The 13,973-nt window shown below is 36.8% G+C and overlaps 1 protein-coding gene across 1 annotated transcript in view; it reads right to left on the bottom strand.

The window, feature by feature from the left end:
• The window catches only part of gpc6a (glypican 6a), a 163,019-nt gene that overhangs the window by 122,230 nt on the left and 26,816 nt on the right, over positions 1-13,973 (bottom strand). The window contains exon 2 of the mRNA XM_042414051.1: positions 6,024-6,182. Within this exon, the coding sequence (XP_042269985.1) occupies positions 6,024-6,182 (159 nt within the window). The remainder of the gene's footprint in view (positions 1-6,023; positions 6,183-13,973) is intronic.

The following is a 13,973-nucleotide window of genomic DNA, read 5'->3' as shown; positions in this document are numbered from 1 at the left end:
CAACCAACCACACACACTAATCTCTTGTCTAGGTCTTGTGAGAGGACAGAAAGGCAAGGCATCAACCAAACTGAATCTAATGAGCATCTTCCATACAACATGAACAAGTGACAAATAGAAATGGCAATACTGGTGCCCACACAAATGAGTCAAACTCCCCTCTAATTCTGTCTATTAACCTCTTAAACTCTATTTGCTCAAACTTTACTTTCTCAATTCTACACAAAATACTAATGTTTTCAAAGACTCTTTATGTACCACTGAATCACAGGATAAAATGTTCAAAAAAGACATTTCAGTTGGCATATTTCACTCAATGGTTACATACTGTAGATTCAAGCAAAGTTTAGAGACAAAATTATATAGATTACACATTGTTATAAACACCATGACACCATCTATGGCAAAGGTGAAAATCTTATTTCAAAGGATAAAGTAAGTAAGTATTTAAGATCATTCACATCAATCGACTTTGAAAGGAAAATGCAATGTAACTTTACTAATCCAATTTCCTCTGGGATGGAGGTCCTTTGGAATTGAATTGCTGAAAATGATCAAACTGACAGAAAATGTGAATAGGAAGGTGTGTTCAAACTTTTGACTGGTACTGTATATTCACCAATTTACAAATAAATAAACTCCTTAAATTACACCAACATTTAAAACTGCATTTTTGAAGCAAAATCAATCCATTGTAATGGAATTGCAGCAAAAATTTGTTAGGGCGAAGAAAATCCGCTTTAATCTTTTGTTTCAAGTTCAACTTTGGTGACACAAATCCCCACCACTGACCAACAGCAAAACAACTTGACAGTGCCGACCTTTGAGGGAAAAGGGAATTGGAGAGTCCAAAAGCTATCATAGCCTATTAGCTGTGTTGCATTCAATTTAACCCTGTTCTGCTGGAGTATAAACTGCTCTATATTGAAGCATGGTTTTAGGACAACTATGGACAAGGATAAATTGTGTTCATTTAGTCACAATTTAGTGACTGAACTTGCTAGCCAGTTAGCAAGTTCAAAAGCCAGCTTATTAGACATCTGTGTGACCAACTAGTATGAGCATGTTCTCAAGCTGGCTAGCATGTTAGCCGTTTGCTTGCTACAGTAGTTCATCAACTAGCCCTTCGACTGGTCACCGTGTCACCAAGCCTCTAATTAACACACTGACTTCAGAGGGAACAAGTGAGCTTTGTTGTGCCATTTTCTGATGTGATCAGGTCTTTTGAATGCTTTTGTTTCCCCTGATCACAACTAAACATGAATAAATATGCCAATATTACAAATACTTAAGGTTATATTAATCTTACTTTCCTTTTCAGCATCATGACACCATTTTGGATTTGGAATCAGCATTTCCAACCATCCATGGGAGCTAGCAAATTCAAGGCTATACCATAGTTAACAGTGTTTGAGATTAATCAGATTGACAATTTTTTTTTTTTTACTTAAGTTTTGATTTTCCAGTAAATCATATCTAAAATGTCATTTTCACTGAAGTAGTGACATTTTAAATAAATGAAAAGAGACCAAAAATCAAAGACATGTTAAAAAACAATGACAGCTTTGTAGCAGTGGCCACAAACCACTGTGTACTGTGGTTTCAATCTCAGATCACTTGACTGAGCATGAGGTACCTTTTATCATGGTTCATCCACTGCAATTAATGTTTAACAGATGTGATGCAACTCTCTGCCTCTTTCATACATCCATCCTCTCTCTCTCTGTCTTTGTATTAGTCTCTCCAACTTTCTCTCTCTCACACATGCACACATATTTATTTATTTATCTCATTGCTTGTCCTTAAACCAGGTTACCTTAGGGCACTTACTGAGCCACAGCAGAGAACACTAATATTTTCAGAGACTGGCCATACTGAACTCAAGAAATGCAGAGCTGCAACACTGCAAAGTTAGTTTTTTTTCTCAATACAGTGCATCAACTGGACTGCAATATGACTGGACTCCAAATCTCTCTGGGGGAATATAAGGACCTCTGAGAGATGAGGGGGAAAGATTCCTCAGCCAGATGATTGGACATTCAGAATGCCCAAACTTTAATTCTAGTGTGCAACAGTCATTTATGGCTTCAGGAATACTCAATAATGCATCAAAACCCACAAGCCTCCAGGGGAAGCAGTCAGTAATCAAAAAGTAAGTTAAGGTTTTCATAATAAGGCCCTATAAATAACTGGGGACAGAAATGAGGGCATGTAAAATTGATGAGGGATGATTCAAACCCCACGAGGTGGAGGGAGCTTAACACAAGAAGAAAGAGTGTGATGTTGAGTGGCCTGGCAATATAGGCATGTGTAGTAGAAGATGAAATTGCATAACTGATTTGTGTCACAAGTGTTACCGTATAACTGTATGGCTAAGTATATGGACATCGTTCTGGAGGCGTTGTCCTTGAAATGGTGCTGTTAATGTAGGAATACACTCCAGCCATAACAGTATTTTACAGTGTATTTCAAACAAGCTGGCAATGCTTGAATAACCAATGGCTGCCAATTAAAAGTTTTACAGACGAAGAACTGAACCTGTTTTATGCTGTAATTATTATTTCTTTCTGCTCCCGCGTATTACATCTATTCCTCAGAAAGGTCACATTATCAGTATTACGTGGAATGAATAGCAGGAATCTGGTAAATACCAGGAAAGTTAATAAATTCCACGCATTTTCAAAAATGTATATTATACATATTTTTCTTTTTGTTGCAAATTGTATACATGTGTATAATAAAAAAAAATAACAAAGGACTCTACAGTATATTTTTTTGTATTCATTTCAGCTTCGTTCCAGTGAAAAGAAACATACAGGAACATGACTTTTATAACTTGAAGAATATGTGTTGAAGCGAGAACCCATAACAAAACTCTCACATATCCTTTCAGAAATGAAAAAGATGCTTGTGTGTATTTGCATTTTCTACAAGACCCTGAGTTCCCCAGTGCACCTATCACTCTTCTGTGAAAACAGTATTTTAAAATGACTGCTTCAACAGTAAGGGTATATTGAGGCTTTGGAAAGCATAACCTTTAAAGTAACTTATTTCCTGTTTCCTTATTACTCTGTGGTAAAATTAAGATCTTATTAGCTGAAGGAAATACAGTAGATAATGGTCATCATTTTATCGGTAAGGAATAAAAAAATCATAAAATTCAAAGTGGACAAAAATAGGCAGCCTGGTATCACCAAATGACGTATGAATAACACAACTATAGTCACGTTTCAGGGAGTAACGCATTTCAGAGTGACGCATTTCAGATAACCTCAATATAATGTGACTTTCTTTTATTTTATAAGGTGATTTTGGCTTATTAGGAGGAGCTGGGTTGGTTGGATGACTAGAAGACTACATTGAAATAGGTCACTGCAACATTAGGAAATTACTAATACACAACAACAACTATGTCAATCTACACATTTGTAATTTTATAGCAATACAAACTTATTTAAACATAGACAAAATCCATGTTTCTGACATGAAGGCCACAGTTCACAGTATAAGTTATCATATCTTAGCATATGCATGAAAATTTATGGAATTAACACTGTAATTCAAATCAATCATTTTCTCATTTATGTAAAAGCAAGTAAATGGCAGTACATACTAGGATAGGAAATACATGATTACGTGTATTAATGTTCAAATATAGAAACCCATCTATCACTCTTATCAGCCTTTCAACGTATGTTTAAAAATGAAACTGATAAACTAATCTTGCCAATGAAAAAGAATAAAAATTTAATCTTCCCCCACTACAGTGTTGACATGCAGGTATTGTCCTGAATTGACTGCCAACCTGACAGATGGATCATTTAACACTCAGCAGTGGCAAAGTTTAAAAGGAATTATTTTTGACATTTTTACCATGTGATACGTCCACCAGATCCTATCATGTCTATTTCTACACTTTTTCTGGTGCCAGTACTGTTTTTAGTTTATATTGCACTTAGTATTATATAAGGAGGATAAAAATGGTTTCAGAGATGCAACAGACCACAGAAACTTTTCTGATTCTGTTCTGCGTTCCTTCTTCCACCCACAGTATGCATAAAGACGTTTTTTGTGCAGAATCGCAAAAGTCTGATAAGAAAGTGCTCACTGATTTTTCAGTTACTTAGGGTCAGGGCTGCTCCTGTTCTTAAGATGCACATACAAATGATTTAAGAATATTTGTGGCATTCATCAATTTTCTCTTTGGTACGAATGGAATTTACAAGTGGTCCAGACCTGTCATACGAGTCATGAATAGATCATCTCTGCCTTTCTTTGCTGGGGAGAAACACTTGTTTGACCTACAATTATAATGTCTTAATTGCCCTAAAAACTAAATAAGTTTAAATATGATACTGAAATTAAGGAAAAATAAATATTAACTAAAACAAACTTAATGCAAAATTAATATTCTGTTTACCATATTATCATCATGGATGTCAATTTACTTAAAGGTTTTTTAGATTTTATGATTTTTGTTGGCATATTTTGGCGCAGCAGCTTCTACATTTCAGTAGTTGCTGAAAAAATGAAACTTCACTCACTGCGGCAGCTGCCTCTGTGTCTCTCTGCAGGTCTCTGTCCACTAGGCTATCATCTTCTGTTGCAGCTGACAGTGTAACATCACCTAGGCTATAATATTCTCTCTTCTAATATCTCTGTGACTGTCACATCCCTTGACCGCCTCCCATCATGGACTGCTTTGCTTTAGTAAGATGTTTTTTTATCACCTAACTTCATGTCAAAGTGCAGAGCTGCTCTGGTGACACGTCGTTGGCAGCTGGATTCATATTTTCTAATTGTTTTGGGTCTCCAACTGATCACACTCTTAAATTTGTTATATGTCTTTTTTCTACTGATTTCTGAAAGCAGGACTTGAAGCTGTGCAGTGTGACTCTTTGGGAACTTTTTTTGAATGAAACTCGCTCACAAACAGAGCGGAACATGGAGCCTTATATGGGGCGTTGATCATGCAAATGATCTCATGAACGTGCACCTATTCATGAAAAGGTTACATTCATCAAGCTGAACTGAGCGATTTATGACAAGTTCAGACAGTTAAGAGAGTTTGTTGAATCCGACTTGGAACACTCATATGAGCAAACCTCACAGAAAAGAGTGAGAGAGTTTTAGGATAAAAATAGGATAAAGGAGGATAAAAATACATTCATTGTGTAAGAAAAAAAAGAAGAGAATTGGAGAAAGAAATTGGTGTTAACTGTCAAGGAATATCATTTTGGAGATGTGAATTATTTAAGTTGGTGTAAACCTGTTGACATGAAAAACTAAAATTTTAAGTTAGGAACTAATTCATAATGAGGGTGCAGTCACAGACCTGACTATACACTGATTAACAGTATTTACAAGTGGTATGAAGACACTGCGGCACTTCAATTAAACACTGTGCACCATGAAGAGTACATGAGCAGTTGTACAGTACACTGACTTTAGTTTTACAGACAGTATTTTTCACCTGAAAGCTACATTAACATGGCTTTGTTCTGTGGGTATGTAAGTTTACAGTGGCTCCATTCAGACAAGAAGCGCAACACAGAAACACAGCAACACAGCAACACAGCAAGCCTTGCTCCATGAGGCAATAACTTAAGCATATAGTGTTTGTGTACAAATGTGGAAGAACAAAAGTGATAGCTAACTAAACAGATTTGTGGCCAGGTTTCATACAGTCCTGATTTCTAATAACAGTCAGTAGAAAAAAAAACTATACCAAAAAAAAAGGAAGAAAAAAAACATGTACTGAAGAAGAAGAGGACAAAATCTACAGTATGAAAAGGAGACACATGTTTTAGCCTCAACTGCCAAAACAATCTTCAAAACCAATCTGCCCATCTATTATTAATAGCAGTCATAGTAATTATTAATCATAGCATCAGTAGTCTTTACAAGTTTGACATGTGCTTGTCTGGAATACATTTATTAGAAGTGGCAGTGTCAGGGAAGCCAATTTATATGTATCTCAATCTCTGCATGTCAAAATGATAAAACAAACCCATCTGGCTTACCATCAAACTTTTTATGCCTCGAGACAAATGTCGTCCTCATATTGTGGCTGCTATCCTCGACCAAGTTCTCAAACTCCAGTTTGCTCTGCTGGTTGAGTTTGTCCTCCATCTCGGATGTGCAGCAGGTGTATCCCTGAGGACAGACACGCAGGTGCTCACCTGAAGGAGACAGAGACACAGAGCGCTGTTTTTTTTACACACATCACTGCCACAGGACTCGGTTTTTCAAAAGGCTGAGCTGAGTCTTTGATCAGAACTCTCCTGTGATTTTGGGACTCTCATCACTGGAGCTATCAAAGAGGGACCGACTGTAACAAATGGGGAAGGATAATATTTGTCAGTAACCTGCTATCATGTGAAACTGAGTGTAACTTTGATGCGGCAGTGCATACACCTCATGCAGGATTTTCTTTACATCACCATCCAAAGCACAGCAGTAATAACAACTGAGGTTGTGTAAATCAGTGGTACCATGAAGTAGAAGTAAAAAACATCAGGCTCAACCAAAAGACAGGGGGGGAGCTGGTGTGTGTATAACCAAAGTCAAAGTCCAAAGCACAAAAAAGGGGTTTGCACATCCAAATCAACCTCCAACCTCTTCCTGTCCCGTTCAACTTGTCCATTGCAAGCACAGGGCAAAAAATGTACAGACGTTTCAGCTATGCCTTCTTCAGTGTGTGACAGTTTCATGGTTTGATCCTTTTAACTTTTCACCAATAAATAGTGTCAATCAACTTATTACCAACAGGTGTACCAAGTGGCAGTCAAAATTGTCATTAGGAAGATTTATTTTAATTTGAGATAAATGACATGACACCACAGCTAATGTGCTTCATTGCTTGTATAATAACAACAGTCTTAGTTTAAAGCATAAGTTTTACCCTGAATTTTCAACAAAATGCTTGTAACTAGTTTTTATTTTATTGTCCCAGTTTGTTAGTTTGGGGAGTTTTAAGGGCTGAAACTAAATATATAAATACATATATAATTATATAATAAAATGCTTAAATAAATTAATAACTAATTGTATAATTTAACACCTAATTGTCATCATAAATAAATAAATAAAAAATCAAATGAGACATTAAATATATAAATGTTACATTTATGTGTGCATATATTTATTCCTATATTAATATATTTATTTACATATATTTATAGTTCAAATTATTTATTTACATATGCTTTTATTTATCCACAGTGTTACTTGCTGCAGCGAAATGAAAAAATGTGTCATCTTCATCTGTCAAAAGTCAGGGGGTGGGTTAAAGCCTTTAATTTGTCACCCTGCAGCCTCAGTTGCTGTACCATCTCTGCTAGGATTGTGAATACAGCTTCATTAATTTCTGTGTCGGTCAGGGCCGATATCATTCCAATTCTTTCAGCGAGGCCCTCAATCTGATCTAAAGAATCGTAAGGACTGACATTTCATCTTCACCTTCATCTGTTCAGGTACAGCAAACATATCTACCATTGTAGCACACAAGATTTCATTAAGATCTACACCGGGTGCTGCCATCTTAAATTAGGCAAAAGCAGTAGATTCAAGTCTAACCACCAATTGCAGGGCAGAGTCCACCCCCTGACTTTTGATGGATGAAGTTGACAGATTTATTTATGGGTTTCGCTCCAGCAGGTAACACTATGGATAAATGAAAGGATATATAAATAAATAAATAAAATCATAAACAGATAAATAAATGTGTGAATAAATTAATAAGTGAATCAATAAATTAAGCATTAGATTATATAATAATGTATTTATTAATTTATCTACGCATTAAATTATATGAGTATATATATTCATTTATTTAAGCTTTTAATTATATAATTATTTATGTATTTATATATTTTGTTTCGGCCCTTAAAACGTTAGAGGTCCATTACTGACACTTCAGATGCCAACCAAATACCATTAAATGAAGTCAACGGCAACGGCATCTCTTTTCGGAAAGTATGACCCGGTTCCTCAGGATAATACAAAGACCTTGTCTTGCTTACTTTGGCGGAAAAGTAGTTCAATGAATCATTCCAATGAAAGCTGCTCATGGCAAGGTCTATGGATGATCTCCACTAACCAGAATACAGTTCCTGGAAAGACATGCTGCTACTGATTTCTTAAAATATAATCATTTCAATGCTCTGTTCACTGCAAACTAAATTTCCATTCATTGTACTGGGGTAGAAGTAGAGTGACCAGTGATGGAGATTTCCAAATAAATGTTATCTGCATGGCTAGATACAGTAACATTAGGGGTGAGTGAGCAAATACAGGAAATAAACTGCCGCTTTAAGATATTGAAAAATGTCAAGCATTCAGTCTTGATGTTGCAATGTTTTACAGAGCCGTCACCTCTTGACTCTTTGTACTTAATGTGCTGTTGAACCTCAATTCAGTGTTCAAGTGGTTGAAGACATGATTCACTCAAGATTGGTATAGTGTTTCAAAATCCCTTTGAATGTCTTTTCAAGTTGAGATGTCTCACATGGGGACAGTTAAATTGATTCAACTTATTGTAATAAAGAATTAAACATCTAGTCAACAAAAAGTGTGCATGTTAGAGCATAAACTGTTGGACATGAATATTGACCCCTGCATATGCCACTGGATGCGCTTTCTGTGGAGAAGGCAACAGAGGGTTAAGATGAATAGCCTTTCATCTCAAGCTCTGACCCCCCAGGGTTGCATCCTCTCAACCTGACTCTCCTCGCTCTACACAACCCACTTCACATCCCACCACAGCTCAGTCTCCATTCTTAAATACGCAGACAACACAGCCATAATTGGACTTATAACCAACAACAACAAGGACTGATACCGTGGGCAGGTAACCCAAGCAGTCAATTGGTGCCTTGATAACAACCTCAAGCACAACACATCTAAAACACAAGAACTCATTACAGATTTCAGGCACAGCCCCCTCCCCAAACTCCCCATACATGTCTCAGGAGAACCCATAACCATCACTGACTCATTCAAAGTTCTTGGCACACACAAAAGCAACAAATCAAATCAGTCAAATCAAATGGAACATCAATACAAACCACATTACCAAAAAAGCCCAGCAAAGATTGTTTTTTCTAAGAAAGCTCAAAAAATTCAAAGTAAAACAAAGCCTCCTCCTCCTCCTCAGTTATACACAGCAATCATTGAGAGCATACTCACCTCATCTATAACAGTTTGGTACAGCAGCACAGACAGGCACACACGCATAAAACTGCAGCTCATGGTCAATAAATCATCCGAGATTATTGGCACCCCCCTCCCATCAGTTGAATCACTATATCACAAACGCACAATCAAAGAGCAAATAAAAAAAAAATCTGTGACCCCTCTCACCATGCTGCTTTTCCATTATTTTTTCCCTACTGCAATAAGGACTCAGAACACTTCTCACTAACTCTAACAGAAGCACCTGCACTTAAAACTCTTACATCAATCTTTTTAATATTGTCTATGTTTTCTGTCTTGCGGTAAATTGAGAATATTGTCTGCTGTGATATTCATGTGTCTGTGATGTTGATATCTGTCTATGTTTGATGTTACTGACACTGTTGAATTGAGCTTACCCACCATGCTGCCCACCAAGAAAATTCCATAGACCTCGGTCATATGGTCATTAATAAATTATTCAATGAATGACTGATAGATTGATAAACTTGACCAAAGAATGGTCTGTACAATTCATCAGAAGTATTGGATTTGTGGGCTGGTATTAAATAATTTAAACGTTTTTTGGGAGTTCACCAGAGTACAGTGGACATTATTAGAAACTGTGAAAATATGGAACTATAGTTCTTTGGCTGGTAACTTGCTTTTGGAAAGAGGATTTATGTTGAGTCTGTGGATTAGTCTCAGTCTCTGTGGAAGTGTGTAAAAATGTGTGAATTACACAGAGATTGTGGGGGGGAATGGATGCAGAAGATGAAATGAAAATTTAACTAAATTTAACAGCCATGATGCACAGCACAATCTGACGGAAAGCAGGCTTAACCCATCATTCATTTAACACAGTCTCTAGCTTAGAGCGTAGTGATGACAGCATCACCTGTCAGGTGTGCTTGTTAGTTGCAGGGACTGAGGGAAATGTTCATTTTTCTAATGTGTGCATTGATGGCCATTTTGATTATGTTGAAGTTGTTTATTGAATTTGATGTTACATCAGGTATGCCACCTTAAATCAATGAAGTGAAATAAAATAATGGTTCAGTCAAATTATAGCAATGTGTTAATTTGTTTCACATATGTTAAAGGTTGCAAAAACTATTTTTAACAGTTAACAGTATGTTTGAAGTAACAATAACAATAATCTTTTATTTATAAATGTGAGGGGTCAATGGATATCAGTAAGATATTTTATATTTGTTAACGAGGGCATTCCCTACTGTTAAATCAGAGACCCCCCAATTTATTTTCTTTTGTAATGTAGTTGATCTTAACAGGTTAATTTGCAGAATTTAATTAATCTCATGGATTAAATTTAAACTGCATAAAAATTAATGTCTGCGGGCAATGTAGATAATCCTAAATGCCTTTCCAGGATACAGTGTTTGTGAGTTTGTATTTCATTCAGTATTGTTTGTGGATGCGCTGTCTGGTTCCCACCACCAAGTTATGCTGTTGAGGCGGAAAAAGCGAGTTGTGAAGGAGAAGAAGAAAACTGTTGTTGTTGTCATGGTAGCCAAGAAAAGAAGACAATCGTTTTAAGCAGCAGAGAAAGTGTGCTGCCGGACTGTAAGAGTGAGTATAGACTGCTTTGTTTTCGTTGTTTAAAGCAAAAATAAAGACATTGCTAGTTGCACAACAGTCCTGCATCTGAGTCATTGGCTGCAACATATAGCACCTAATGATACTGCAATATTTATTGATTTAAGTGTGACAGACTTCAAAGATTTCAGGACTAAGCCCCACATCTTCACTAACCCTTGAACTGTCCCTACTGAGCATCTTCACAGACAATACCAACCCAGCTTTTAACTAAATTTGACCTAATCTGCAGGGAAGGATTGTGAGAAAGTGCCTAAATCCAGATATAAAAGGTTTCCAAAAAGCATTCAATAATGCAGTCACTGTAGAAAAGAGTTTTTTGTTTTGTGTGGTATTTTGTACTGACTGATAAAAATGTCATTTTGATCTGTTCTGAATGTTGTAGGTGATCCTGCGTTTCTTACATGTATTCTTAAAGTGGTTATAGTTTGGTTTGTTGCTGGTCTTGGACGGTCATTAAACAACATCTGAATTCAACAATACGAGCACTTTTGAAGCTTTGAAAATAGCCTCTAACTAAATGCAACAGAAAATTACACCATCAACTGACCATTGACAACTGCCAGGGTTACAAGAAAATGAAAGTGAATGAGCATCCAAACTGATTGAAAGTAAGAGAATATGTTTGATTTACAAACCAAAATATAACATGTTATCTGGTAATACCCTTCAAACTACTTTCCATTGAAGGGTCCATTTTGTTGCTATTTCTGACTAAATGCATGTGTATAACAAGTTGTATCGATGAGATTTTAACTCAGTAGCAGGAGCTTATGAGGCGGACTTGGAGGCTTCATTGTAGACTACTTGTCATTGAAAGGATGAGATCCACAAAGAAAAAGCAAACAAACAAAAGACTGAGGCTGTGGTTGGTGAGAAAACATTGAAAGAACATTGTTCATAATGTGGACTTTCTAACTGTTTGTCTTCTTGGACAGCAACATCTGTGTAACTGGCAAAGTTGTTGCCAAAGAAGGCAGGAGTTGTGCAAATCTTTTGGAATTTTACTATATTTTCTGCGTACTTGCTGTATTATCTCTCCTCTGCTGCTTTACGTCTGAAAGCATCAGACATCATTATTAGAGGTTTGAAAAACAAAAGTCTGGCCAGCAGTCACATGAAAGATTTGAGTTTTGCGAGTTTTTTTTGTTTTTTTTCCCCAGTTCTACCTATTAACATTCGAGAGAAAGAGAAAGATGAAATGGCTGTCGCTGCACCGTTGGGGGATTGGTGCAGAATAGACTCAGATCGTGGGACCTTTTGATGGATCCTACTACACAATGCAGACACTGGCAAACACACTGGTGCTCTGCATGCACATACAGTAAGCTATAGATGAAGAGGCTGTGCATAGATAATGAAACAAGGAGGATGCAGCATGTACGTGCTGGCACTCTCAAATGTACTTAATCCTTAATCAGTCCTTAGAGAGGCACCAAGCTACAGTAATGAGGTGCACCATCAACAGTTCAACACAAACCCATTGTCTCCAGAGTAATGCACGAGCCTCGTGGCCACAGAGACCAAACTCTTCTAAAACAACAAAATAAGCTCAAATGCAGCAGTCGATTTCTATTTGGTGATTCTTTAAGGTTCTTTTGTTTCACTACTAAACAACAATGTAGTAATCTTCTAGCAAGGCAACAGCATTCCTCAACTGTCACACATTATTTCCACTTTGTGAAGATGCAACACCGTGTGAAAAATCTTTATTCCAAGCTGTGATCAGTTTAACACATGCCTGCAGACAAAACAATGGCTGCGTGCAGAGCTTGAGGTGAATGTAACATACTGGTACAATTTCATTAACGTCTTTTTTCATCATCTTGTTTCAGCTTTTCTATAAGTAAATCTGTGCCATTTGCCTTTTCAGCCAATATACATGCAACTGTTTGTGTTTGATCAGTTTTGCGGACATTTAAGCTCACATTAATTGCAGTTTAAAAATACAATTAAAATATTAATGAAGTTCAACATGCTCCATCACATTTCGTTTTGACTGGAAGATTAATGATAGTGGGATCATTAAGGCTGACCTGAGATCAGTCTCTACTGGGATGCTTTAGCTGGTTGGTAAATGTCAAAGACAACACCTCATTTTAGCCTTGTGGACCATGTTTCCCAGGATCTACGACTGCAGTGTTTGAAACAAGGGTTTGGAACAGGAGTATATGGTTTATTGTCATAATGATGGATAACTTAAGAAAAAATTACATTTTCTCGCTGCATTAGGGGCCCCTGATACTCTGAAGTAAGGCAGTTTCAGTTTGAAGTTTCTATTAATGCAATAAATTGACTTAACTTGTCAAAGTAGGTGGAATACTGCTGTTGGCCACTAAAGGTTGTCAAAAAAAGAGAAAAATCAATAAAGGCAGAACTGTCCTTAAGTGCAAATGACAGCTGAAAGGAAACCCTGGTGCTTTTAGCTTCCGTAGGTTTGTGTACCACTCTATTCATTTTTCAGTCATGTTTTTGTATGAATTTGACACATCCAGCTACATTCACTATTTCTATGAGGCTGCTGTTACATAAAGCAATATCAAATAGAACTTTGTGAGCAGCAGGCAGGAGTATGTGCTGCATGTTTATGATGTTGTGACTTTGAGTTTGTCACATGTTATTCCTTTTCTCCTCTGGCTGCCTTCCATAATACAGATACCAGCATAAATAGCAGAATATAAATAGTCAAAATTATACAGGACAAAACTATTCAATGTTTTTACACATAAAAATGTTTCTGCTATTGCTCTGCCGTAAGGAACAAAAAACAAACATAAATGCCTACCTTAGTGAATTTGGGAATAATTGTCTCTAAATCTAGATGGGATTGTGGCTCACTAGACCATATCTATCCTGTTCTAGTTGGTTGCTTTGCACCCAAGATGGAATTTGAAACCAAGCTGTCAATACACTGCATGCTTGTGCGATCACAGTTGTGTTCAGACTCTGTCAGGCTGATTTTTTCTTGTAAGACTCAATACCAACAACCACCAAAAAAATGGATACATAGATGTGGACACAGTAGACAGCCACGGATTCCTGTTTGGGTAGTAGCCACAAGTAGTGTTGCCAAAGATAAATTAAAGGTATCAGTTGTGAGTCCATTCAGGACAAGTCAAATGCCAGAATGACTGTTAAAGCAATACAGTTTGTTTAAAGGGGATATATCAATCACATTTCCA

This window comes from Thunnus maccoyii, chromosome 1, assembly GCF_910596095.1.
Source record: "Thunnus maccoyii chromosome 1, fThuMac1.1, whole genome shotgun sequence".
Classification (NCBI taxonomy): Eukaryota; Metazoa; Chordata; class Actinopteri; order Scombriformes; family Scombridae; genus Thunnus; species Thunnus maccoyii.
The sequence above is the reverse complement of the archived record's forward strand: the minus strand, read 5'-3'. Positions and strand labels throughout refer to the sequence as shown.